Source organism: Neomonachus schauinslandi, chromosome 1, assembly GCF_002201575.2.
Source record: "Neomonachus schauinslandi chromosome 1, ASM220157v2, whole genome shotgun sequence".
Taxonomy (NCBI): Eukaryota; Metazoa; Chordata; class Mammalia; order Carnivora; family Phocidae; genus Neomonachus; species Neomonachus schauinslandi.
Genome location: NC_058403.1, coordinates 131,333,267 through 131,357,930, shown reverse-complemented (window position 1 = coordinate 131,357,930; position 24,664 = coordinate 131,333,267). Strand labels below are relative to the sequence as shown.

The window sequence follows — 24,664 nt, the reverse complement described above, 5'->3', positions numbered from 1 at the left end:
CCATAATTAGCTGTTTGATGTTGAATGCAATTGAGTTTTCCTGTTCCAGTGAACCGGACGATGGAAATCACTGGAGATTAACAACAGGGCTATGTGATTCTTGATATAGCAAACCTCTCCCCATTCACTGATAATTTTTTTTTTTAATCAGTGAATGAAGAACTAAATTAAACTGCTTTCAGTTGTAAATTTTAAAAGAATATATAGAATTGATAAAAATAATCCAGGTGTTTTTCCGTTGTATTTTCACCAACTGAAATGATACCTGGATGTCCTGTTTAATGTTAGACAGATTTCTCCAGGCTGTGGATGGAAAGAACAATATTTTAATAACTATTCTTTAAAAAAAAATTCTTAGAGGTGGGCTCTCTTTTGGGTGGTTTAAGAGGACTCAAAAACAATTTAGAACATTATCTTAAAAGTTAAAAAAAAATGACAGCCTTACTTTGTATGGAGTCATTGTATTTTAATAATACTGTATGCTTATTAGTGTTATTAGAGCAGTAGACAGTTAATTACAGCCTTTTCTGAGACATGTTAACTGTATATTAACAGTCATGTTAAAAAAGAATGATGTATACTCTTACATACAAGCTGCTACTTGCTAGACTCTTTTAAAAATATTCTTTTAGAATGTATAGAGTCAGATTTTTGGTCCAGAATCATCAAAATGTTTTCTTTCTTTTTTTTTTTTCATCAAAATGTTTTCTACTACAACTTAATTTTAAAACTTTTCACGGGATATACAATTTTCTTCTTCTTCTTCTTTTTTTTTTTTCTTTTTTCTATTCTCCTTTCTTTGTAATTGTTATTGACTTGGTCACTTTTGCCAGCAGCATTAGAAATTGTTGCCCCTCAGCAGTTTTAGCTTTCCCACATTGTATTTTGAGACGCCTACATTTTCTTATATTCGGATGACTTTGGCCAACATAAGCCATTAAAAGCTTATTGAGTTGATTTAGCACCTCTTCATACTTCTTTTTGTAGAATGATTTTAGTCACCGTTTTTGTAGCCAAGTTATGTTTTCTTACAATTCTCTATAACCTGATATTTAAGATACATTTGAGCACTTGATCACAGAGGTAGTTCTAAGTCTATTTCCTTTTCCAAACTTCAACCCTTGGTTTTGCTTTGGCTTCTGGCATGGCAGAACAAAGGTGCCTGGAACTAGAGTTTAAAGCTGGACTTAGCCTTACTTAGACAATGCTACTAAATTGGTTAACTATTTGAATTCCTCTGGTTAGTTTGGATATGTAGACCTTGTAAACTTATACTATATAGCATTTTAAAGTCCGCTAATATTTCCACTTTATGAATTTTTAGGTGCTGCTGTTATTTATTTTTACAAGGTATTAAAAGACTAAAAAAATTCAGTGTAAGCTACATGTCTGTTGTGTTCTATAAAACAGGAGAAACTCCACAGTTAGCATCCTTTGCCTTGCATAGTGAGCACTCATTAAAGATTTGCTAAACTAATAATAAAATAGTAAATTTAGCTTGTGCTGAGAATGATTTAATGGGAAAAGAGACTTTTTCCTCTAATTTTCTCTTTTTGCTGGGGTTATCTGGACACTTAATCTACACATGTCCCGGTTTTCTGGATAATTGAATGTTTTTCTTCTTTAACTATGTGCTCTGTCATTTTTTGACAGTAGCACCAGGGTCTGCTCTATCCTCATTGCCTCTGACCTTCAGGATTAGGTGAAGAATCTCAGTTTAGGTTCATGGTCCTTTGGTGTTAGGTGTAGTAACAGACTGTACTGGAGTCAACAGAGAGCTCTCCCCTAAGGTCCTTGCAGTTAGGACACCCATGTAATGGTCTTCCTGATATCATAGAACCAAAAATACTACGGACTAGTGGCCCATGGCTGATTGACCTCTACCTGTTCTTTACTAAAATGATGATTTTTTTTTTTTCTGGATCCCACTGAATAAATATCTGTCATGATCATTGCTTAAAAAGAAATTTTTCGTTTAGCTATATACATTGTTGAAGAAATGTTTTAAGATTTAGAGTACTTGTATTAACAAAGATTTCACTCCATTCCTTAAAATTGATGCTAGAGTTGCAATAGGAATGCATCTGAAACATTCTGAAAAGTTCAGTGAAAGTTATTTAAAAAACACTCTTGCTTTTAAAATTTATTTTCTTTTTGAGACCTGTATGGAGCTATTTGCAAGACAGCCCTATTTAGTTCCACAAAAGGAAGTATTCCTCAAGCAGTACACTGCTGTGTGACCTATTACATTATCATGCACATTCTGTCTCTTTAAAAACAGTCTCCTCTATTTGCCCTATTAATTGTTGATATGTTGCCATCCACGAGACAAAAATTAGAGCTGTAATTAAATAATCATGTGATGCTCCTTAGTGCCAGTGAGAGCAAACTCATTTTTCCAGGCCCTGATGGTCACTGATTATTGTATTACTACTGGCTTGCTTTATTTTTTTTAATGATTCTCTATCTGTAGATTACCTAACTACTGTCCTTCTTTTCAAAATTAAAGAAAGTAGGGAACATTCAGCCAGTTAATTGGCTAGAGGTCCTCAGGGATGTAAGGTAGACATACCTTTTTTTGCTTTTGGTCACCTGGTAGGTTCTTTGGGGAGGCTACATCAGTGGTGTGGTTGCCTGCCATTTAATTTACACTGGTGTTTTGGCTGGGATGGAGGCATATGGGGAATGCCAGGAGAATTACAAAAGGAGCCGGGTATTAAAATTCAGAAATGATTAAAATTGAAATAAAAGGATGCTGCTTCTTTGCCAGTACTCTGGCAATCATAATGACACATAGAGATTAGTTCCCACCTTCATCTTTTCCTTCTTTCTCATTTCCTCTTGTTTATTGTTGACACATTTTCCTTATGTCTGCCTCCCGTCTCTGTATCTTTTTGCACCATTATGCATTCATTCCTACTTCTCCCTCTTTCCTTAAGCATGGAGAAGCCTACTTAACCTTATTATAACAATAACAGAATAGGCTATTAATATTTAATGTGCACATGATTAAAATTTCTCTCCCTTAAACATAGGTCAGCTGTATTATTATTAACCGGCATGTAATTTTTCATTTAAAATATTCTTATTCTGCCCTTGCTGTTTCTAAAATGTAGTCTACTTTAGTAGTGATTTAATACTTAATGTTTAGAAAACTGTGGTCGGCTAGTGAGAAAAGAACTTACCAGTCATGGATAATCAATTATGCATGAATTCAAATGTAACAGATGGAATCTGGTGAGTTAAAGTTTCTCTTTGCCTTAGTGGGTTTTTTTTTTCCTTATTTGTTTGTTTGACACCTGTCTCTTATATAGAGATAAACATCTAATGTAGCATGTGAGAAATTTCCTTATATCTTTATGTTCTCTTTAAAGTGAACTTCATTTTTTTTAATTACACTTGAGGGCAGAGAATTTTTTATGTGGTCTTAAAGATGATCAGATTCTTTTCCACCACTTTATAGATACAGAACCTGATTCTGCCTGACTTACAAAGGGTCACTCAGCGGGCTAGTAAAAAGGAAGAAGCAAGACCCAAATCTCGGTTCCTTGCCTTTTCTCCACTACTCTTCCCACTGTCATTTTTCTTCTTTTGTAGGAGTTGCTTAATAATAGAGGTGTTACACTAACTCTGGGTTTGAAAGAATTTCTGATGGAAACTGTGGTAGACTAGTGTTAAAGTGGGTAGTATTCTCTTCTATGGTGAACAACTGTTATCTGTGAACATGTATAATGTTATGCTAAATGTATATTAGATATACGTTTATTCATACTTGGATGTTGGCCAAACAATTGGATTTCCCAAACCTATTGAGAATTCCCCAAGATTTGGTTTATATCCTAAACTGTGGTATATGCCAGCCATGAAGATGCCTTTGCTTGCAGTATTGTAAATTCTTAGTGACAAAACCCCTTTGTGCAAAGTGAACTAAAAAGTTATTTTTGAGAGCCTTGTTATTTCTATGGAGAGATGAGTTTAATTTTCATTAAGTATAATGTGAATCTGTGGTGTTTTTTTCAGTTGTAGAAATAATACAATAGTGGGTATTGTCCATCTTTAAAGCAATACAGTCTCAAAACAGTTACAAGCTGGTCCCCATCAAAATTTTTCATAAACATGCTGTTTGTTTCTCTCCCAAGTGTATTTATATATATAAAAAACAATACAAATGAAAATAGTCTTTACAGAGTAAATAAAAATAAATGATTAAAAAATAGCCTCAAGGCTCACTAGTTCTGTTTTTAAAGTTACACTGTAGCATTATTTATCAACTTTTTGCTTCATATCAGCTGGAAATTTGCATGTATATTTATAGTCCATGTTAGTTATCTAATGAATTAAATCCCACAATAAACACACAAGTTAAGAAAGAGGCAACTACAAAATAGGTAACTGGATATGCTCTAGCAACAGCTGTACTGTGCAGCTATTTTTTAGTATTTTATTTATGATTTTATATATAATAAATATGCAATTTTAATTTGGCTTCACTATTCATATTCCTTAGTCATGCATCCCTCAGAAAAATACATATGGGTAGATATGAAGTCAGTGAGACCTAATTTATACATGAATTTCCAATACATTGAAAATTCCATTATTATTTTAAATGTCCCTAATATAAAATCGGTAAGAATAGATGATAGGAAACAGAATATAGGACAATATTTTATGGAAAAAGATGGTATTAGATATTATTGCATGTAGAGGTAAATAATCCTATTACTGTCACTAAAAAGTGACCGATAAAATTAAATTTGAAAGCCATTTGGGCCTTTTATAACCAAAAAGTTCTATTTGTTTATTTTAAAAATTTCCTTATATCTTTATGTTCTTATCCAGAGACAATTTAGAAATTATTACACTGACTACATTTATACCGTTGGTGCACATCTGTGGCTCTCCTGCATGCAAGTGTTTGACACTCTTACATGCTGTTTAATTGGGAGAGTCTACTATTTTATGAGTATAGTTAATTTTTACTCATTCAAAAACATCCAAAAAAGAGTTTTTGTGCTTACAGCACTCTTATTTGTCTGTTTTTGTCTATGTTTCTTTCTCTGCTTTTGCTAACATGCCATGGAATAGAATAAAATCTGAAAAGAGAACCATTTTCTTGCATCAGAGGACCATCAAATTACCTACTTTGGGTGGGATCTTGGTCTCTAATTACCAATCCATGTTAATTATCCTTGGGTCAGGTATTCATCATGTGAATTAATTATCTAGCATAGACTGGACTGTGGCTGTTGGCGGGTAAGGACAAAGCAATGGAAGGTTGGCGGTGAGGATAGGTTTGTTCGGTATGTTGTAGCTCATTGTTTTTTTGCTTGGCATGATATTTTCATGATAATATATATATATATATATATATATATATCTGCCAATTTTAGGAATATATGAAAGTTTGTTTTCCCTTAGTTTTTGTTTTGTTTTGTTTTTAGTTATTTTGTTGGAGTAAAAGATACATAACATAAAATGTTCCATTTGACAATTTTTAAGTGTACGATTCAGTGGCATTAATTACATCCACACTGTTGTGCAGCCATCCCCACAGTCTGCGTCCAGATCTTTTCCATCATCCCAAATAGAACGTACTTTAGTTTTTCTATTCAACTTCTCCTTTGCTGCAATGCATTTCAAGCATTATAGTGGCATTTAATCATTGTCCGGGTGTGATGCAGTTGTTTCCGGTAGTGGCTTTCTTTCCTGATGGACAACCCCTGTCCACTGCCTTGTGGCGATGGGGATGGCAGTACAATATCAGGTGCGGCCTTTGGATGATACTCCCCAGAAATGATCTGGACAAACATTCAGGTCTATTGTAACCACAATATGTTCCTCCCTCCAATTAAGCCAAGAAAGATTAGCAATACTATTCACATCACTAAGAAGATTTGGTTGATATGTCTCGGCTAAAGTTTGATTGGAAAGTCAAAGGTTTGACTTCATTGGAATTAAAATCCCCTGAGCTTCCCAAGAGTATGGCACAGCTGCGGGGGCTGTGACACCCTGCCATTGATTGGCTCCTTGGCACGGACGATGTGAATACTTCAGTTCTGCTTAAGTGCAGGACTTAGCCTGGAAATAAGTTGAACAGTTTTTTTCAACTGTTCAAGAGGAAACCTACTCAAGGTTGAAGTTTTCTGGGAGAAAAATTCATGCTCATCTATGTTGAAAAAAGACTTACAGGAAACCAGTATGGTTCTGACTCCAGTAAATAATAGACTGGTTTTAGAGTTTTACTTCCATGTGTAATTTTGTGGTTAGTCACTTATGTCTGTAATGATAAATCATATACTGGCACAGGATTTCTGGCACCTCAGTAAATCTCAAGCAAGTGCCCAAATGCTAATTTATCGTGGTTCCTTACACACCATCCCTGTTTCACCAAATCAATGATCTAATAGCTTGCTCCCACGTTTTTGTTGTTGTTGTTGTTTGTTTGAAACAAGTGGCTTGCCTGCACATACATTCCTTAAATTGGGGGCAAGTGCTGGTTCCTAGAACAGCCTTAAGTTTTCCAAGTGACTCCAGGTTTGGATTAAAAAGCTCACTTTGAAGATGTCCTGGCAGGTATATTTGACTTCCTATCTCCAAAACATGAACTTACCCAGTAGATGCCAAACCTGGCTGTACATGGGCATCACCTTGGGGAGCTCTAACAACTAAATGCCTGGCTCCCATTCTCAGCCATTCTGATTTTTTGCAGTGGGGTGCTGCCTGGACATCTGGATTGTTGAAGGAGCTCCTCAGGTCACATCGATGTGCAGCAAATTTGGGAAGCCACTGAGCTAACTTCTGATCCTGGCACCTGGCTTTACTTCCTAAGATTGCAAGAATCTTTCTAAGATTCTTATGAGCACTCTCTCATAAGAACAGTTCTTGGATTCCTTCTCCTGTGATGACACTGTGGGAGACTCTAGGAACACAGACATAAGTATAACCTCAGAATGCATACAGACTTGGCAGTTCAGAGGAACAGACAGGTAGATAGAGAATGTCCCACTGAAGGACAGGTAGTGTGATGGAACATCAAAGGAAGTAACTAAAAGCTGGAGAAGGATTCAGATAGAAGAGGTGCCATCAAGCTACATATTAAAGGCTATGGCCCAGGTAGGTTCCCAGGTGAGAAGGGGGAGGAAGGTCACTCCAGAAGCAATGAGGGGGGAATGTGGCAGCCTGAAACTGTTATTAAGTACTTTGGTAGTGATATCAACACTGGAGGATCAATAGCAATGACCGGATTCCTTCCTGTCCCTACTCAATTTTGAATGTGAGTCTAGATAGAGATACCAATTTTGATGGAATTACCTACTACCATTGTGCCTTGTCAAGGTTATGATCCGTACTGACGTCTGTGGAAGGAAAGGTAGCTTTTAAAAAATTTTGCTCAATAAATTTTTGCTAAAATGGTACTATTTCTGGGTAAAAGACCCAGGTATCCAGTCAAGTTCTAGAAGCCATCTATAATGGCTCTTCATTTCCCTTATCCATCATTCCCCAAACTAGCTCTTTGCTCAGTTTTAATAATGACCCTTGTCTATTAAAACCATATCACAAACTACCAGTGGGTATTCACATCCACCCCAGAGTAATCAGGAAATAACTTTTGATCACTATCAGTCTGGCTATAACTGAAACCTCACTTATTAGGGAAAAAACAAAAACAAAAAACCTTAAGCCCCATATTTAGAGTCCATTATCATTTCTCTTTTATCTCCCCTGAAACATATTCAAGCCTTTTACTATTTTCTGCAGTACACCATTGTTTGTTTTGTATCTGGAACATCCCCCCCCCCCCCCCCCGCCCCCGTTTGAGTAGGTACTTACTTTAAAGCTTCCAAAAGAGCCTTTTCTAATGGCAACTATTCTTATTTAATTCAGGGGTGGGAGTGAGGGTGGGAAATGACCCTGTGGTTTTTAACTTCACCTATGAGCTATTTAAATGTTTATGGAAAGCAGCATTTGGGGTAAATGCATATAATTCCAAATGTACAATAGGACCCTTTCAAATACAGACATGTCTAGAAAGTTGTCTTAAATTTGTGTGCGGTAGCACACAAGCCTCATTCCACGCAACTTTACAGATCTATGGGCTAATTCTAAAATGGAAAATGATTTCAATTTGGACATCATTAGAATGTCTGAAAGCCATTCAGCACCTCTAAGACTCTTCCTGGCTATGTCCTGGATTTACATAAGTTGTCTTTTATAGAAGTTCCTAGATAAGTGCTGTCCAGTAGAACTTCCTGCAGTGGTGGAGGTGTTCTGTAATCTACATTGTCCAACACAATGGCCACTAGCCACATGAGGCTATTGAACATATGAATAATGACTGAGGAACTAAGTTGTAAATTTTATTTTATTTCAGTGAATTCAAATTTAAATGTTAAAATCATCTTTCTTTGGGGGTTACCGCCTCCTCACTCCTGCAAACTCTAAAAGGAATTATCATTACATTTAGCAGTGGAGGCTGGTTGCAAGGGACACCATGAGCTTTTTGCTCACATTTATTTATTCATAATGTAAATATTGCAAGGATGGTGTATGAATTCCTGGTAACAGGCAGTGAGCAAGACAGTTTCTGCTCTCATAGGGCTTACAGTCTAGTATGTGAAACATTTATTAAGGTAGTAATTAGCCAAATTGTTAATTGATTAAGACTGTGATGGGGCGCCTGGGTGGCTCAGTCGGTTAAGCGTCTGCCTTCAGCTCAGGTCATGATCCCAGGGTCCTGGGATCGAGCCCCGCATCGGGCTCCCTGCTCAGCGGGGAGCCTGCTTCTCCTTCTCCTCCCAGCTCGTTTCTCTCTCTAGCTATCTCTGTCTCTCTCTCTCTCTCTCTCAAGTAAAAAAAAAAAAAAAGACTGTGATGACTGTTACAAAGGAGCAATGCAAGAGGCTATGAGAAATGGGGGCCATTCCTTCTTGTGCGATTAGTCATATTAGCTTAAAGCTAATCAGAGTTCCATTTATTCACTAAGCAAGCAAATTACCTTCCCTTTCCCAAGTTCAAGGTTGGACCCAGGGCTCTCAGAGTGGGGCAGCTAACATGTGCCATGCCATGACCTCTAAAGATGTGGGGTCTGTTTGATTGAGCTTCATGCATCCGCATATACTGCAAACTTCTGAACTTGATCAAGTAGATTCTCTCCTAAATTGTGCAGTTGTGATGATGTCAGTCACAGATAAGATGTGAGAAGAAGGGTGCAAATGTTTACAGGATATTGCATTTCCTCTCCAATATATGTTTTGACAAAGTTGTTTGAGTTCCAGCCCCAGCTTTTTCCTCTCTGTTCTTACAAATTTGTATTTGGTCCATTCAAGAAACGATGTGGAAATCAGTCCTGACATTCCAGACAGACAAAATGAGACACATGACAGCAAAACATATGGCTCAAATAGACATCCTTATATGGCCAACACAGACCATATTCCCAGAAATTCATATATGGAAAACACCACCTGCAGCTAAAGCCAAAAAACAAAGAGTTGACACGATAAAAAGAGCAATATGCTACGTAAATTGTGCTGCTCTAAGAGTGTAGAGAGATAGCCAACTGTATTTGAATTTAAAAAGATGCAAAAAACAAAACAAAACATGTCCTTAGAAAGTGCTATGGTGGTAAGCATTGCTTTGCTAACACAGTCACTGGCGGAGTTGCCATATCTTAAAAGCGTTCAAATTCTAAATGCTTTCTCTGTTTATTACAAATGTATGTGCTATTCAGAACTCTGAATGTGTTTTAATGCTTTCGGATATCTGCCTGCATATTTATCTTAATATGGTGCCATCTGAAATATGCAGTAGTCCTTTCATTATTTTTTTTTAATCGTGTGTATCTTTTACAATATTTTATCTTTGCTACCTTTGTGTAGCCAGTTTGAATGCCTTCTCCTGTGATAAAAATTTGGTGCACTCTGTTTTAACTGTTTAACTGTTTAACATGTTGAATAGTTCATGTATTTGACTTGCAATATTTCATATTCCTGAGGTTTTCCATTTTGATAGCTAGATTTGTAAAGTTTATTTTAACTTTTTTCTATACTTGCTTGCATCTTTATTGCCAAATATAAGATGCCTGTATAGAATAAATTGATGTTTTTCCCCCTCCAACATAATAGTTTATCCTCACATATGCCTAGGAAGGTGGTATTTTCCTAATTACCTTTTTTTCTTCTTTATTTTAACCTGGGTTTACAGTGGCCAATACTCAGGGTACAACAAGTATTCTAAAGAGGGAGATACTATGTAGTAAATAAGTCCATCAATGTACTGTACCACTTGGAGGACATAAACCTCCTTGTGTCATTTCTTATATAGTTTTGAAATAAAGAATGTACTTGAAGGAAAATTAGTATATATATGTGATTAATATGTACATAATTGTACTATATCGGCATTCTTTATAATAAAGTCATCATTAGATGTCTCTATCCTCATTTATTTTATCATTTTCCAAGGCCATGTCCATCCTTATTACACACTTAGGTTGTGTTTAAGAATTAGCTTGTAATTCCTGGATAATAGGTGCTATTCAAATTTTAAAATTACTATTTAATTCCCATTAGTTATGTCAGTATTGGCCAAGTCATTAGGAGACTAAGGCAATCAGGATCTTTGTGTCGTATATTATTTGTGTAAATGATAGAATAAACATATTTACAATATTTTATTCCATTGTGTTTTAATATTGACATTTTCAGTAGCCCCTTTTAGTCTTCTTTTCTCTGCTCAGGTTCTGTATTATCCAACAACTTTCACTCCCTTTTTTTCTTTTTTTAATATTTCACTTGAGCTGAAGTTGCATGGATAAATTTTGTTTTGTAATCCACTATAGTTTTCCTATTTTCTAAAAATTTTGCTACTATTTGTAAATTTGCACAGCGTGATACTAGAATGCACTGTTCCTACTTGAAAACCAAGCAGATTTCAGGGAAACATGTCAGGCATCACCAGTTTGAAGCAACTCTTAAAATATACATCTTGGAAATTCCTAATTTAACCTATCATTGCAAAAATCATTGCCATAGAGATTATCGATGATAACTGGTTATCAGTGTTTTTCTTTAAATATCAAATATCTTTCTAAAATAAGCTTAAGTACTTCCATCCACAATACCAATTCGGACACCCGTGCTACATTTTTGCCATGTTTGTATTTTTCCTTATTGATTGTGTTTCTTATACTTGAATTAAAAAATCCTCCTCCATATTTCCCCACGGTTCAGCTTTTAAAAATGTGGTATCATTTGGGCTTTTTGGTAAAGATTGCCTTATATTTTCTTGGTTTTGATGTTGTGTTTTGTGTTTTATTATCACATGTTCTTCTTTTTGCTCAAGGCTTGGGTTTATATGTGCCAAGATTCACAGTTGCCTTCCTCGATTTTGACTAACCTTTCCGGTTTGTGGGTGAAACTTGGGTGCCATTAGAGTGATATATTTTCATTGTGTTTCTCCTTAACTTGTTCTCCCCAGGAGGCCATTATTTCCTATACTTTATCTCCTGCTTTACCTTCTGCTTTTCTTAGATTTCTAATGTAAACAGTGTCTCTGAGAGTGTATTGGTAGCTTTAAAGAGCTTAATTTGCATATTTCCCTCTTATCTCAGTACTTGTGCTAACTTGTTGCTTTTTAATGTGTAACAAAATGTTTATCTGACTGATTTTTCTCTTTTCCCTACTAGTGTATCCTGAAAAATAATTCTTAAAACATTTTTGTTTTTGTTTAATGATTAACTGCCTTCAGGCTTCTAAGATGTTAGTATTGAAACCCAAGCGATAAACGCTGCATCTCTGTTTTGAATGAGATTGTAATGTTCTTCACTTTTATAGGAACTGTATTTAATAGATTATCTAAATAAGAGGATCATACTTCTGTGCTAATGACCATTAATCTAACTGGGTAACTTACCCTAGATTACAGAAGTATTTATTGCTACGACAGATGTATTTACCAACCCAAACTTTTCTTTCACCCGGTATAAATTAATTTAGGAATGGTGGCGCGTCTTCTCCTTTGTGATAACAAGTCACATCTCTTTCAAGTGACCCAGATTTTGTTTGACTTGGCCACTATGGGCCACGTATTTCTTCCTCCAGCGTGTTCTATGGCTCAGAAGCGAGAGAGTTTTGAACCTACCCCTGACTAGATACAGAAAGCTCTTACTCATCTTTTTTTTTTTTTTTTTTAAACGTCGGCTCTTAATAGTTCGGGATTCAACCTCCTTTGAGGATAAATATTCGCGAGAGCTTTTCAGGGCTCCCGGCCTTTATTCTTGTGCAATCGTTTCTGTAACCCCCGCGCTTCTCCGGAGATCTACCTCCCGAATGTTCCCTTTGGCCACTTCCTGAAGTCCCCCTACCTCTGTACTCTGTGCTTGTCACCTGCACGCCCGGGCCCCTCTCCCGCGAGGCCAGTGCGCCCTCCCTGCCTGGCTTGCCCCTCGGGTGCCCGCCCGCGACGCTCCCGACGTACTCCTTTCTGTGGCTTTTTCACGCGTGGGTGGTTGGTTAGTTTTCCCCCCTGGCCCTCACCCCCCCCTCTCTGGGACTTTCTCCCCCCCCGCCCCCCGCCAGTCGCGTCCCTCCTCCCGCCCCGCTTACTCTCGCACACCTGCCCCTGCCGCCCGCACGCCGCGCGCTCCCCTCCCCGCCGAGGCGGCCGCTGCCAGGGAAGCCCCCTCTCCCCTCCCCTCCGCGCCCTCCCCGGCGCGCCTGGCGGCGGCCGGCTCTAACCCTCGCGCGGCGCCCTGTTATTCTCGGTATTGTGTGTAATAAATGTCGGGCCGCCTCACTCTAATCAAGCTCATTACAAATTCTTGCGCGCCCGGGGCCGGAAATCGTGCGCTCCCCCCCCACCCCTTCCCTCACTCATTCACTAGTTACTTGTCTTTCTGCTTTTTAACTCGCCGCCCCCGCCCCCCCCCCCCATCCCGGCCCCCCCCCCCCCGCCTTCCTCCTCCGCTCCGCACCCCCTTCCTCCTCCTCTCCCTCCCCCCTCCTCCTCCGCCGCCGCCGCCGCCACTTTCTCGCTCGCTCCCGCTCCCCGGACGCGGCGGATGAGCCGGCCCCGCTGGGGAAGGGCTCGGGGCGGCGGCGGGCGGCCGGGAGGAGGCTGCGTGCTCGGGGCTGGGGCTGCGAGCGGGGTGATTTTGTATTAAAATGAGGAGGAGGAAGAAGAGGCAGCCACAGCGGCGGCGGCGGCAGCAGCAGCAGCAGCAGCAGCAGCAGGAACGGCGGCGTAGAGGGCTGCAGCCCGGGCGGACGCGCGGAGCCGAGCTGGGCACGGCGGCGGCGGCGACAGCGGCCGGGATGAGTCAACTAATAATTTAATGGGGGCAGAGACGGCAGCGCGGGGGAGAGCGAGCGAGAGCGAGCGAGGGAGAGAGAGAGAGAGCAGCAGCCCCGTCCGGGGACTCGCGCTCACACGCACGCACACACACACGAACACACACACACACCTCTCCCTGTGCCACCCAGCAACAACCGGCCTCGTCACAACAACAGCAACAGCCGCCCTCTAGCCCGGCCCGAGGACCGAGCATAAAGCCGGGCGACTCCAGAGGACGCTTCCCACCCCCTCTTGCATTTCGGGAAACTCCTCATCAGTTTTGTTGGGGTTTCTGGGTTTCTTTTCCCCCCAAGTCCCAGTGCCATTGTGGTGCTCGTTGTTTACCTCGGACTCTGGCTGAGTGAGAGCTTGGCGACTTTTTGGGGGGAGGGGGCGGGGAGTTTGTCGCTGCTGAGGCGGTGGAGGTGGCTGGGGGTGCCTTCTGATTCCCTCCCCCTCCCCCCAAACCCTCTTTCTCTCTCCCTACTCACTCGGCTCCCAGGCGCTCGCAGCCCCGCGTCAATGGGCTGGGAGAGGGTCCTCGGGGCTGCTATCAGCGAGGGCCGAATCAAAAGTGGCATTTCAGTGCCTTTCCGGGGCTCTTTCCGCGACCTTCTGCCCCCCACCCTCGCTATCCCCCGGTAGATGCCCTCGTTGGGGGTGCGAGGCTGTGGGAAGAAAGTTTAAGGTTTGTTAATAATTAGTCGCAATTGTTGGGGAGGGGGTGGGGGCGATTGGAAGGGAGGTGAGGTGGCCTTCCCCTCTCTGCGTTCTCCGGGGTTGTTAGAGAATAATATTGCAAGTGACAGCCAGAAGTAGACTTTCTGTCCTCACACCGAAGAACCCGAGCGAGCGGGAGGGAGGGAGGGAAGCGAGGGGACCTTTTTTCCTTTCTAGAGACCTTGTCCGCAGTGATTTTTTTTTTTCTTTTTAAGAGAATCCTCAGTCACCACCTCGCTTCCCCAGCACCACCACAGTGTACAGCTCATAACGGGTTTTGCTTTGTTTTTACGATTTTTCCCCCAACGAATCACTTGTCAGATCAATTTTATCTTCTCCCTCCTCCCTACTTCCCACTCTCCCCTCCTCCCCCATCGAAAACCCCGTTCTCTGAGGTTAGACATTTTACAAACCATATATGTTGTTTTTCGAATTGTGATTTTTTTTTTTTTTTTAAACCCTTCTCCCATGGCTACTCTTCTAGACGTTTACTTCTGCCCTTCCCCCGCTTAGGGGGGCGGGGGTAGGGGAAGAGAAAATAATACAATTTCAGGGGAAGTCGCCTTCAGGTCTGCTGCTTTTTTTTTTTTTTTAATTAAAAAAAAAAGGGCATAGAAAACATCAGTCTTGAACTTCTCTTCAAGAACCCGGGCTGCAAAGGAAATCTCCTTTGTTTTTGTTATTTATATGCTGTCAAGTTTTGAAGTGGTGAGTTTCAGGTCGGTTTTGCTAATTTCACTCAGTAAAACTGCAGTGTTTCTGTTTCTAGATAGTACTTTGCTTCTTTGTCTCTTTAAAAGGTCACAGTGAAAGCTTGGCCTGGATCGTGCCGGCCATATGGAATGGATAAGAGCACAATCTCTTAAAATGTGATCATGGGGTTCTTTGGGGGGCGAATGAGGCTATCCAGCAAGGAACTCGTTGAAAAAGATCCCACGTTGCAAAAAATAGGTTGTTGAAACCGGAATTTCGTGTTTTTCTTTTTCTTTTTGGAGGAAGTAATAGCTGTGTCTGATTTCACTGTTTTATTCAGTAATGATCATATATAGACTTGGTTTATGGACAGGGAAATGGGATTTTGAGAAAGTAGCCTGCATTCTGTGTGCCAACCAGACGTTACACTAAAATGCATTTTAAAATGTGTAACTCAAAAGAAACTCTTCAGCCTGGCATCTGTTGAGACCGTAGTTAGTTCCCGTGCTGTCAGTCCAGCAGGCCCCATGGAGGCTGCTCTTTCCAATACCATACTGAGGTTTGGTGAACTTTAGCCTTGGGCATAGAGTTTAAATGAGTAAATTGGGTGTTTTATGTGCATGTAATTTCGCTTTATAATGTAAAGCTTTTTACAAGATGACTGAGTGTTTAATAGACTCTTATAGGTGGGTATTGGAAGGATAATTTTGCATGACCTATATGATGTTTTGATTGTCAATATGTTAACTAAATTATAATCTATCACTTTCATTTGCTGTAGAGCTTATAATGCTGTTAAGCCTCATGACTACTTAATATGTTTTGTAGCATTAACTTTGATGCTGTTGCCTATTCCCCTCCCCTTTTTTTCCCCTCAAATTGCCCCACGGGTTAAGTATTTTCTTTTCAAATCATATGTTTTAAAATTCATCTTCTGCTCTAGGGTAAGGCAACCAATTTCAAAAAAAAGCAGCTCTGTATTATAATCCACATAAAACATTATAAACAGTGTTTTGAATAAGTTAATAATCATTGCTCTCTAATTTTGGCTTTAGACTGTAGTTTAATATAATGGAAAAGAGTAATCTTGATAAAAAGTGGTTAAAAGAGGCACATTTATTGTTAATGAACCTCATAACCAAAAACAGATGGGACCTCGATCAACGGTAAACCTTTAGTTCTCAGCGTGCCACCCTAGAGTACAAGGATAAATAGCCATTATTTCTCAAACTTTATAGTTCTTCAGTTGGCATTCTTAAGGTTGCTTTTAAACCTACAGATTACCATTGCTCCCCCACCCCCATTCACCTCTTTTCTTGATTATAATGGACAAAGTAATCTATGGTTAAAGAGGGAAGAAATGCTTACAGAAAGGCCATGCTAATACAAGCTGGCTTTCAACAAACACAGATCTCAATAGCTTCTTTGGTACAATAATTTTTTTTTTTTTTTAAGTACAAGATATGTTGAATTACCAGACAGCTGGAAGAAAATGGTAATTATTATACTCTCGTTAGCTTTCCTAAATATGATCCCCTTTCCCTTAGTATTGGTGAGTTCCCACACGTAAAGTACCGTGAAAGTTTATAAAATAATTCTGCTAAACCTGTTCTTATCAGTTCAATTAAAACTGCATTTTAGAAGTGACTTTGATATTGTACTAATTGCTTTATTATAAACAGTATGAAAATTGATGTCCAATGTATAATATAACTGAAAACAATTATCTGCTATGTTTTTTCTGAAGTCAATTAAGATGTTGACTTCATTGCGTACCAAGATTATTTTTAAATGCTGGTGACTGTGTTTTACCAAAATCATCAAGATTTTTTTAAAAAGTGAGTTTGGTACTTCAATCTGATATGTATATCACAAAGTATTTTCAAGGTTTTTGCTATTTAAATTAACAGCATTCTATTATTAAGGGACACCTAAATATTAATGCTAAAACACATAAGTTGTAATGCTTAAGCACCTGGGGTATTTAAAGAAATCCTCCATTTGTTTCCATTTCCTTAAGGGTGATGTGATCCAATCACATGTTTGAGGCAGGACTTGACTAGATTTTTAACAGGTCACCTAATTCTTGAAACTTTAACTGTAGAAAACTTTTTCTGTGAATTAACCTGTAAAGCCAATGAGGAGTTTAAAAAGCAGATATTTGCTACCTTCTTTTGAGGTATATATATATTTTTTTCCTCATAAAAATTAAACTGTGTAAAAATGTAAACATGTACATCAGATTTAATTAATATTTTGGACTGTGATAGTCTTTCCATTCTTGATTAAAGTGTTACTATTATGTTCGTAATGAGTTTCTAATTTTTAAAAATTGGGACTACATAAATATGTTGTTTTCTTTTTAGCTATACTTGTGGTAATTCTTGTTCTAAAAGTAAGCCCATTTCCCCCAACTTAGTTTTGTTGGTAGGTGACAAGTTACCTTTTTATTCTAATATGTGTAGCTACAGTTTCCACAGATTATTCTGTTAACTTGAATGGAAATGTAATACTGTTACCTAAAAATACAGTAACATCTGCAGTATATTATTTACCTAGTTAAGCAATTTTACAAGTATGTTGTATTTGTGGAGAGAAATAGCTAGGGATAAAATATTTATTCGGTGTATCATATATAAGAGAGGGTGGGGGAGAGAGAGAGAGAGACCCCCATCTAATTATAACGTGTCTTCTTTTTAAATTCTGGCAGGTGATCTTTAGAGGGTAACTGAGTATGGATCATTTGAACGAGGCAACTCAGGGGAAAGAACATTCAGAAATGTCTAACAATGTGAGCGATCCGAAGGGTCCACCAGCCAAGATTGCCCGCCTGGAGCAGAACGGGAGCCCACTAGGAAGAGGAAGACTTGGGAGTACAGGTGCAAAAATGCAGGGAGTGCCTTTAAAACACTCGGGCCATCTGATGAAAACCAACCTTAGGAAAGGTAAATACTTTTCAAGCCAAATCCTGGAAAGCTGCAAGCCCTGGTGTCTACTCAAGTCCACTTTGTGTGGGGGTGGAGAGGCAGAACATGTCTTTGTATGTTCTTTTCCTTGATTCTCTTTCTGATGTGAAATTAGTTACATTCTACGCTGCTGTGTCAGTCATGTTTGGAAGGTGTAGGCTCTGTGCTTGACTGGAGCACCTTACCCTACTATAGAGTGGAATCGTTGGGTGTTTGGATGAGAAGGACTGAGTTAAATGTAACGGCCTTCGTTACACAAGGCTTCCATTGACAAGGTGTTATTGTAGTAGGGGATGTGTAGGTGGCTGTTACTTAAACTAACCCCGATTAAGAATAAGACACTTAGATTGTTTGAGGACTGTCTTGGGTTTTTTCAGAGGATTACTAGCTATAAGTCATTTTCAGAGATAATGGGAATCTTATGTGATATGATGTAAAAGTTTTGCGATGTCATTTTTTTTGTGGCTTGTTTTCTTAAGAGCAAATTTATTATTTAGCAGTGAAAAACCTGATGATTCTAGTTTTTTATTTTTGCTATGGTTGAATATTTTTTGATAAAGGAAGGGCAGACTTAAGCAAGTTTATAAAGGGAGGATATGTAACTGTGTGACTCCTTTCTACCAATTTTATATTAAATTGATGAAGTTTAACAACTTTGTGTTCAGCACTGCTATTTATGTAGATCAGTGCCTATGCTGGGTATAACGTGTGTGTCTCATAATGGTCTTTATTTTGTCTCTGAATAACTGTGTTTAGGATTCAGATTTTTCCTTACATTTGCTAAGCGAAGGATAAAAATGCCATCTTTTAGCAACCAAGAATATTAAGTAGATAAAGTTAGAAGACAGAGGAATTTCATTGTGTTTGATGCATAACATTTATCATACAATCATTTATTTTTTTCTTGGTTTGGCGAAAACAAAGAATATATTGATCCTGAAATGAACAGACACAGCAGTCCGTATTGTTAGATCTTTATCTATTAAAAATGGAAAAACAGCACTTCAGCAAATTCTTTGGCCTCTACTCATGATTACCCTATTTATTGATTGTTTGCCAAGAATGTATGCATCTTAAGAAAGCCAGGGTAAGAGCATTAAAAATATAATTTATTACGGCTTTTGAAACTGAGTGCATTAATATTGTACTATGAAGCACTGGGGCTCTATAAAAAAGACTTTCTGACGCCTGCAAACATATAAGTTCCATAAATTCCTAAATAGGAGATTTCAGCTGTCTCTGGTATTATGTGATATTTGCACAGCAAACTTTAATGCCAGGACAGTTTTAGACAAGGATTCTACAGACTTCACTGCTCCTTATGGCAGACGTGCTGTTTACACAGGCTCATAAACCTTCAGCAAAAGCTTCTAAGACTGCCTCCAGGTTTAAATCATGTGGTATTTTTAGCATTCAGCAGTGACCAGTGCACTCCCCTTTTAATGCTGGAAGGTTATGAAGTTGCTCTAGTTGGAAGTCTCGCCAAACACTAGCACAAATAATCAGACAGTTCAGAGAAGGCTCCTGTTCAGCATTACTCCAGTATCAGGAAGGCAAGGGTGACAAGTTTGCTAGAAGGTTTAGCAGCTAGATTTGTCATTAAATGATTCTCTTGTCACTTTCTCAATAGCCACCATAATTGTCTATAGGGTATCTCTAAATAAAGTCTGAAGTAAATCCAGTATGTTTCGACAGTTTTGCAAAACCTATAGTTATTTTCATAGGTCTAAGGAACATATAGTACAACACGTCTGTATCATTCTGTAAGAAGAAAAATCAATGCGTATGTTTTTGTTGTACTAACCCAACTCTTTGAAGCCATCAGAACAGGGGGAGGAGAAACCAAAGTACAGTAATTTCACTTCCTGCTCAAATTTTTTTTTTTTTAAACATTGCTTTCATAGTGACTTATTTTAAAAATTTAGTTTAATTGTAGAAGGTTCTCAGCTTGTTTCAGACAACAAAATTACTAAAGCTTTTTGGTGGTGGTGGTGTGTGTGTGTGCGTGTGTGTTTTAATCTTATTTTTCATGTGCATGGTTTCTGTTTGACAGGTGCTAGATAAAAATTGTGGTTGAGATGAGAAAGCGCTACTTAAGAAAAAGAGGTTGGGTGTTTTTGTTTATTTGTTTAGGAAATTTTGCCAAAGTACCTTCAAGCCAAGGAAGAAATCACCAGTTTGCATGTTGCTATTTTTGCTGTGGTCTTCCCAAGTCTTCTTCTGATCCCTGACAGGTTCTCTCTCTGGTATAAAACAGATGAATGAATGACAAGAATATTGGCAAGCTCTGCGGCTTGTTTTTCATGCCTAGCCTGTTGGGTACCTCCGAATGAGTTTGTGAGCTTTTCTAAGTAAACCTAAAGGGGTTTATTTGTCAGAGCTAGAATCTCTAGTGAACAGTTCACGAAGGCTTTGGTGAGGATGCACATGTAAAAAAATGTAGCTGTTTTACTGCTGGCTTTTGTTCAGCATAAACAAGAAAATAGAGCCTTTTTAAAGGGCATCTCTAGTGTCAGGAGGAAATCCTGATTTTGAGCTCTGGTTGGTATGCACTAGAAATCTCCAGAAGTTGGTAGGATTCTGTGAGTCCAGAGGGCAGAGACTTATAGAGGCATTAATGTTATAGGACTAATTGGGGATCCTGGGTGCCCTGTTAAAGTAACCCTTGTCATCATTTATGCTAAAGATGATACCCTCCTGGCAGTTTGCCACAGTACAGTTCAGATGCATCTGCTTTTAACCCTTTTCCGTATATCACTGGGAGTCTGACAGTGCGCTACATAAACACCTTGAGTACTACAGCATTCCATGATTTCAATTTCTAGAAGCCTCTTTTCTAACGGTGGTGTAGCCTGTGCTTATTAATCATCTGGCTACTGAGTTACTACATTGGATTAAAGTAAATAGAGAACACATCAAATCTATGCAGATTCCTTTATCCTCGTATGTCCTTCTGAGGCCACTTTCCTTTTCTCTCTCTCATAACATGCAACAAAGATTGTTCATTTTCAAGACCTATGGTTACTGTGGTATCTTTTTAGTCAGGTAGATTAAATCAGTGGCCATAGAAATAAATCTTATTTACATTATGCACATATTGAAATCATATATTTTGAGCATCAGTTTGGTTAAGTTTTGTGTTTCTTTTATGGAACTGTTAAGTAAAGGTCTTCAAAAAGGAAGAAAATGCTAAAAATGTTAGAGTCAAAGATAATTTGGACACAAACAGGAGAAGTTTAATATTAACAAAAGCATGTAGAAAGCATGAAGGTGGGTTCTTCTGAAGACAACTATAGTGAGTTACATTTGCACCCTGTATACCACTCACAGCAGATCAGACAAGACACTTCTCTCTCATCAGCATTATTATTTGATCAAAAAGGTAATTCTGCATTAACTGATTTTGGAAAATGTACTGCTAATATTAAAGCAGAGCCCAAGTTACCTTAGGACCAAGTTCACATTCTATTTAAATAGAATCTCTTACAACTTTAAACAATAAAAGAGTGTGTATATGTTTGTGTGTGCATGCTTATATTTCTGTGCCCTGTCTGCCTTGGAAACACAGTCTCCCCTTCTCTCACTGTTGGGAAGATTTATTTTCATGGTTTAGTTTTTCCTCCCCCCAGATTGTATTTCTGAAGATTGTTGGTTTGCGTCTCTTTTTCTCTGTCTCTTTGATAGGAACCATGCTACCAGTTTTCTGCGTGGTGGAACATTATGAAAACGCCATTGAATATGATTGCAAGGAGGAGCATGCGGAGTTTGTGTTGGTGAGAAAGGATATGCTTTTCAACCAGCTGATAGAAATGGCATTGCTGTCTCTGGGTTATTCGCATAGCTCTGCTGCCCAGGCCAAAGGTAAATAATGCATACGTGGGGTTGGAAAAATTGCTTGGCATCCTTTGTTTACTTTGCAGAGAAAGCACTGAATATTTTTATTCAAAGAACTGTAGCCTGTGTGTTACATTGGTTCCTTATAGACTGTGGGTTTAAAAAATTGGCTTAATTCAGTTTGGTTTAGTTAACACACATTTTGCTCGTGTGGAATGTCGAGGTAGATTTTTTTTTTAAATTACTTCAGCTGAATCATTAGTATGCTTATTGACCTTAATAATCTGCTCCACTGAGGACCCACAAGGAAGTGAGGAGCGTATTTGAGCAGATGGACTGTTGAGAGTCAATTTGCATTTATGACTGAATATCTAGTTCTGTTTCTTTTATTCTGTTTCTGATGGTTTTATGGGCTGTAAAGTATTTTTCAGTGCTGATTCCCATTGCAATAGAGAATCTTATCTAAATCGTAAAGCCATTTAGAACTGGTTCAGCTATGTCTTATTGGAACTTCCTGTAAGTTAGGAAAATGTGGCCTATGCATAGGTTTTATTGATGGGGTTTTATTTCCAAAATAATAAACAACCCTACAGTCATTTACATAATTTCACAATTTGGAAAGCTAAGCTGTGAATATTTTCATTGACCTGCCTTTTAGAGGGAAGGGAATCATTCAAACAGAAATAACAATATTGCTTGTGGTGGGGGCAATGAAAAAAACCACCACCACCACCTTCTACTAGAAATATTATCTGAAAGGTAAAATATTTAGTGACATATTCTCTTTATCTGGAATAGGGCTAATCCAGGTTGGAAAGTGGAATCCAGTTCCACTGTCTTATGTGACAGATGCCCCTGATGCTACGGTAGCAGATATGCTTCAAGACGTGTATCATGTGGTCACATTGAAAATTCAGTTACACAGGTGAGTCAGGACAGCAGTTCTAGGGCAAAACGTTCTATGTGCCTGATCTTTTGAAATAAAGTGTCTCTGGTCAGCCTTTGATTTTTATTTACTCTGTGTTTCAGAAAGGTTAATCCAAACTGATTTTATTACTTTACTCTTTCTGCTTTATTTTTCTAACTTCAGTGTATATTTAAAAGCAGCCTCCCTCTACTACCCCCCCCCCACCAAATTTGTAGGTTTTGTGCAGGATATCAAAAGACAAGACTTTTTATATTTAGTCAATTAAATGATGCATTACAAGAAGGCATTTTACATAAAGTTTACTTAAGAGAAAAATATTTTTGCATATCATGAACAGTGCCATCTGTGTATATTTTGTGAAAGAGTGCCTTATTCACTCTTGCCGCGATCTTATTTATTTATATTTTTTTACCATTTTAATTCGTATGAACAGAGTCATGAAAGGAAAACGGTTAATACGTTAATGCTTTTCACGATGGCTCGTGAGAAAGCAGTACACCTTAAATTGTCTTCCCAAGCGCATCAGAGCAGGAAGGTAGAAGTAACATGAAAAAATAGCCACCACAGGCAGCTGATGTATAATTCATGCATCGATACAGCAGATGTGTTGTATAAAGTAATTAACTAATCGGAACAATCAGGAGACCGAGAGCAATCTCCAGATGCATCTGTTTGATGCGCAAAATGAAATCTGTCTGTCTTAAAGGAATGTTCTGCAGCGGGATGCAATCTTGTAATAATCCCCTTTCTAATCTATGTCTCAAATAGTTGCCCCAAACTAGAAGACTTGCCTCCCGAACAATGGTCGCACACCACAGTAAGGAATGCTCTGAAGGACTTACTGAAAGATATGAATCAGAGTTCGTTGGCCAAGGAGTGCCCCCTTTCACAGGTACTTAGCATAGCATGTAATAAATAATAAGCCATCATGGGCAGCCCCGATTTGAGGTTTGATGGGGCTCCATAGTCTAAAGCAACTGGTATCTGAAGCAAGACTGTCAAAATTGCTAAGTGTCTTGACCACTGGTGACTTTAAACAGTATGCCTGATTTATTCTGAACAGAGCGTTTACACTTTCTCTCCCTTGGGGAAAAGAGCAAAGGAAAAACAGTTCAGCAGAAGACTGTGCTAGCTTGTTTTTAGATTCCTCTTCTGAGTGCTCTGATCATGGAAGCCGCATTCTCCTGAGTGCCCTAATTTGAGAAAGAGTAAAGGTGGTATAACTTTCAAGGAACCTTTGGTGAGTGGGAATGTCAGTGAGAGTGTTAATATAAAACTTTGCCATGCTACCTGAACAAAATAAGAGTACGGTTTTGGGATATTTTGTTCATTGCAAAAAGGGGGAGAAAAGCATTTAGTATAAGCAATTATAAAAATAAGAAGTTTCTTCCCTGTAACTAAAGATTGAGTAGTTACCTTTGGGGGGATTTTGTCACCAGTTTTGTGGCATTGGTTTACTTTTTTTGTTTTGTCTCTTGGTGGAATCTTTTTTTTTTTTCTCTGAGATTCCTGTCCTATCATCAGAGATTCTTGAAGTGAGACAAAGATTTATTACTATTGTACTTGATATTTTAGAATGAATTTTGGTGAAGCGTAACTAAAACTCTCGATAGAGACTGCCCCTGTCTCTAAATTTAAAACCAAACATCATTTTTGATAATGCTCTGCTGACTTCACATAGAAAAGGGTGCTGTGAACCTGCTCTTAATGGGCTGCTGTGTAGTCACTACATAATTGTGTTAGAATGCCATCCCTCAGTGTCAAACCCAATGTGAGGTCATCCCATGATATAGTATAATTCAAGTACTATCTAACTGGATTTTTACCCCGTTTTGAAGTTCTTCTTTTGTTTCAAGTTCAAAATGTAATTCTGAGTGTTAGTCTGTCAGTCGCTTGAATGTGAACTGATTTTGCTATAAACATTTCTGCAATTGAGATATTCTCAAAATGTGTTTCCAGTGTGATGCTCGTGAGGGTACTAACACCTTTGGAAGGAAGCTTTGTGGGCTTTTGTGCTGCTGTGTTATGGAAACTTCATGCATCTCCGGTTACAGTCCATCAGCTTTACTTTGATATTTGTTAGCAGTTGCAGGAATAGAGCGAATGAATTAAGTCTATAGTTAATTACGGCTTTCGATATTCTTTTAAGGTAGGCTATAGCCATAGGTAAAATATTTTCTATATCGCA

At 38.7% G+C, this 24,664-nt stretch overlaps 1 protein-coding gene across 1 annotated transcript in view; it reads left to right on the top strand.

Moving 5' to 3' along the window:
* SATB1 (SATB homeobox 1) overlaps positions 1–24,664 on the top strand; it is a 98,634-nt gene that overhangs the window by 6,671 nt on the left and 67,299 nt on the right. The window contains exons 2-5 of the mRNA XM_021678797.2: positions 17,459–17,693; positions 21,399–21,575; positions 22,347–22,473; positions 23,245–23,368. Coding sequence (XP_021534472.1) covers positions 17,483–17,693; positions 21,399–21,575; positions 22,347–22,473; positions 23,245–23,368 — 639 coding nt within the window. The 5' untranslated portion in view covers positions 17,459–17,482. The remainder of the gene's footprint in view (positions 1–17,458; positions 17,694–21,398; positions 21,576–22,346; positions 22,474–23,244; positions 23,369–24,664) is intronic.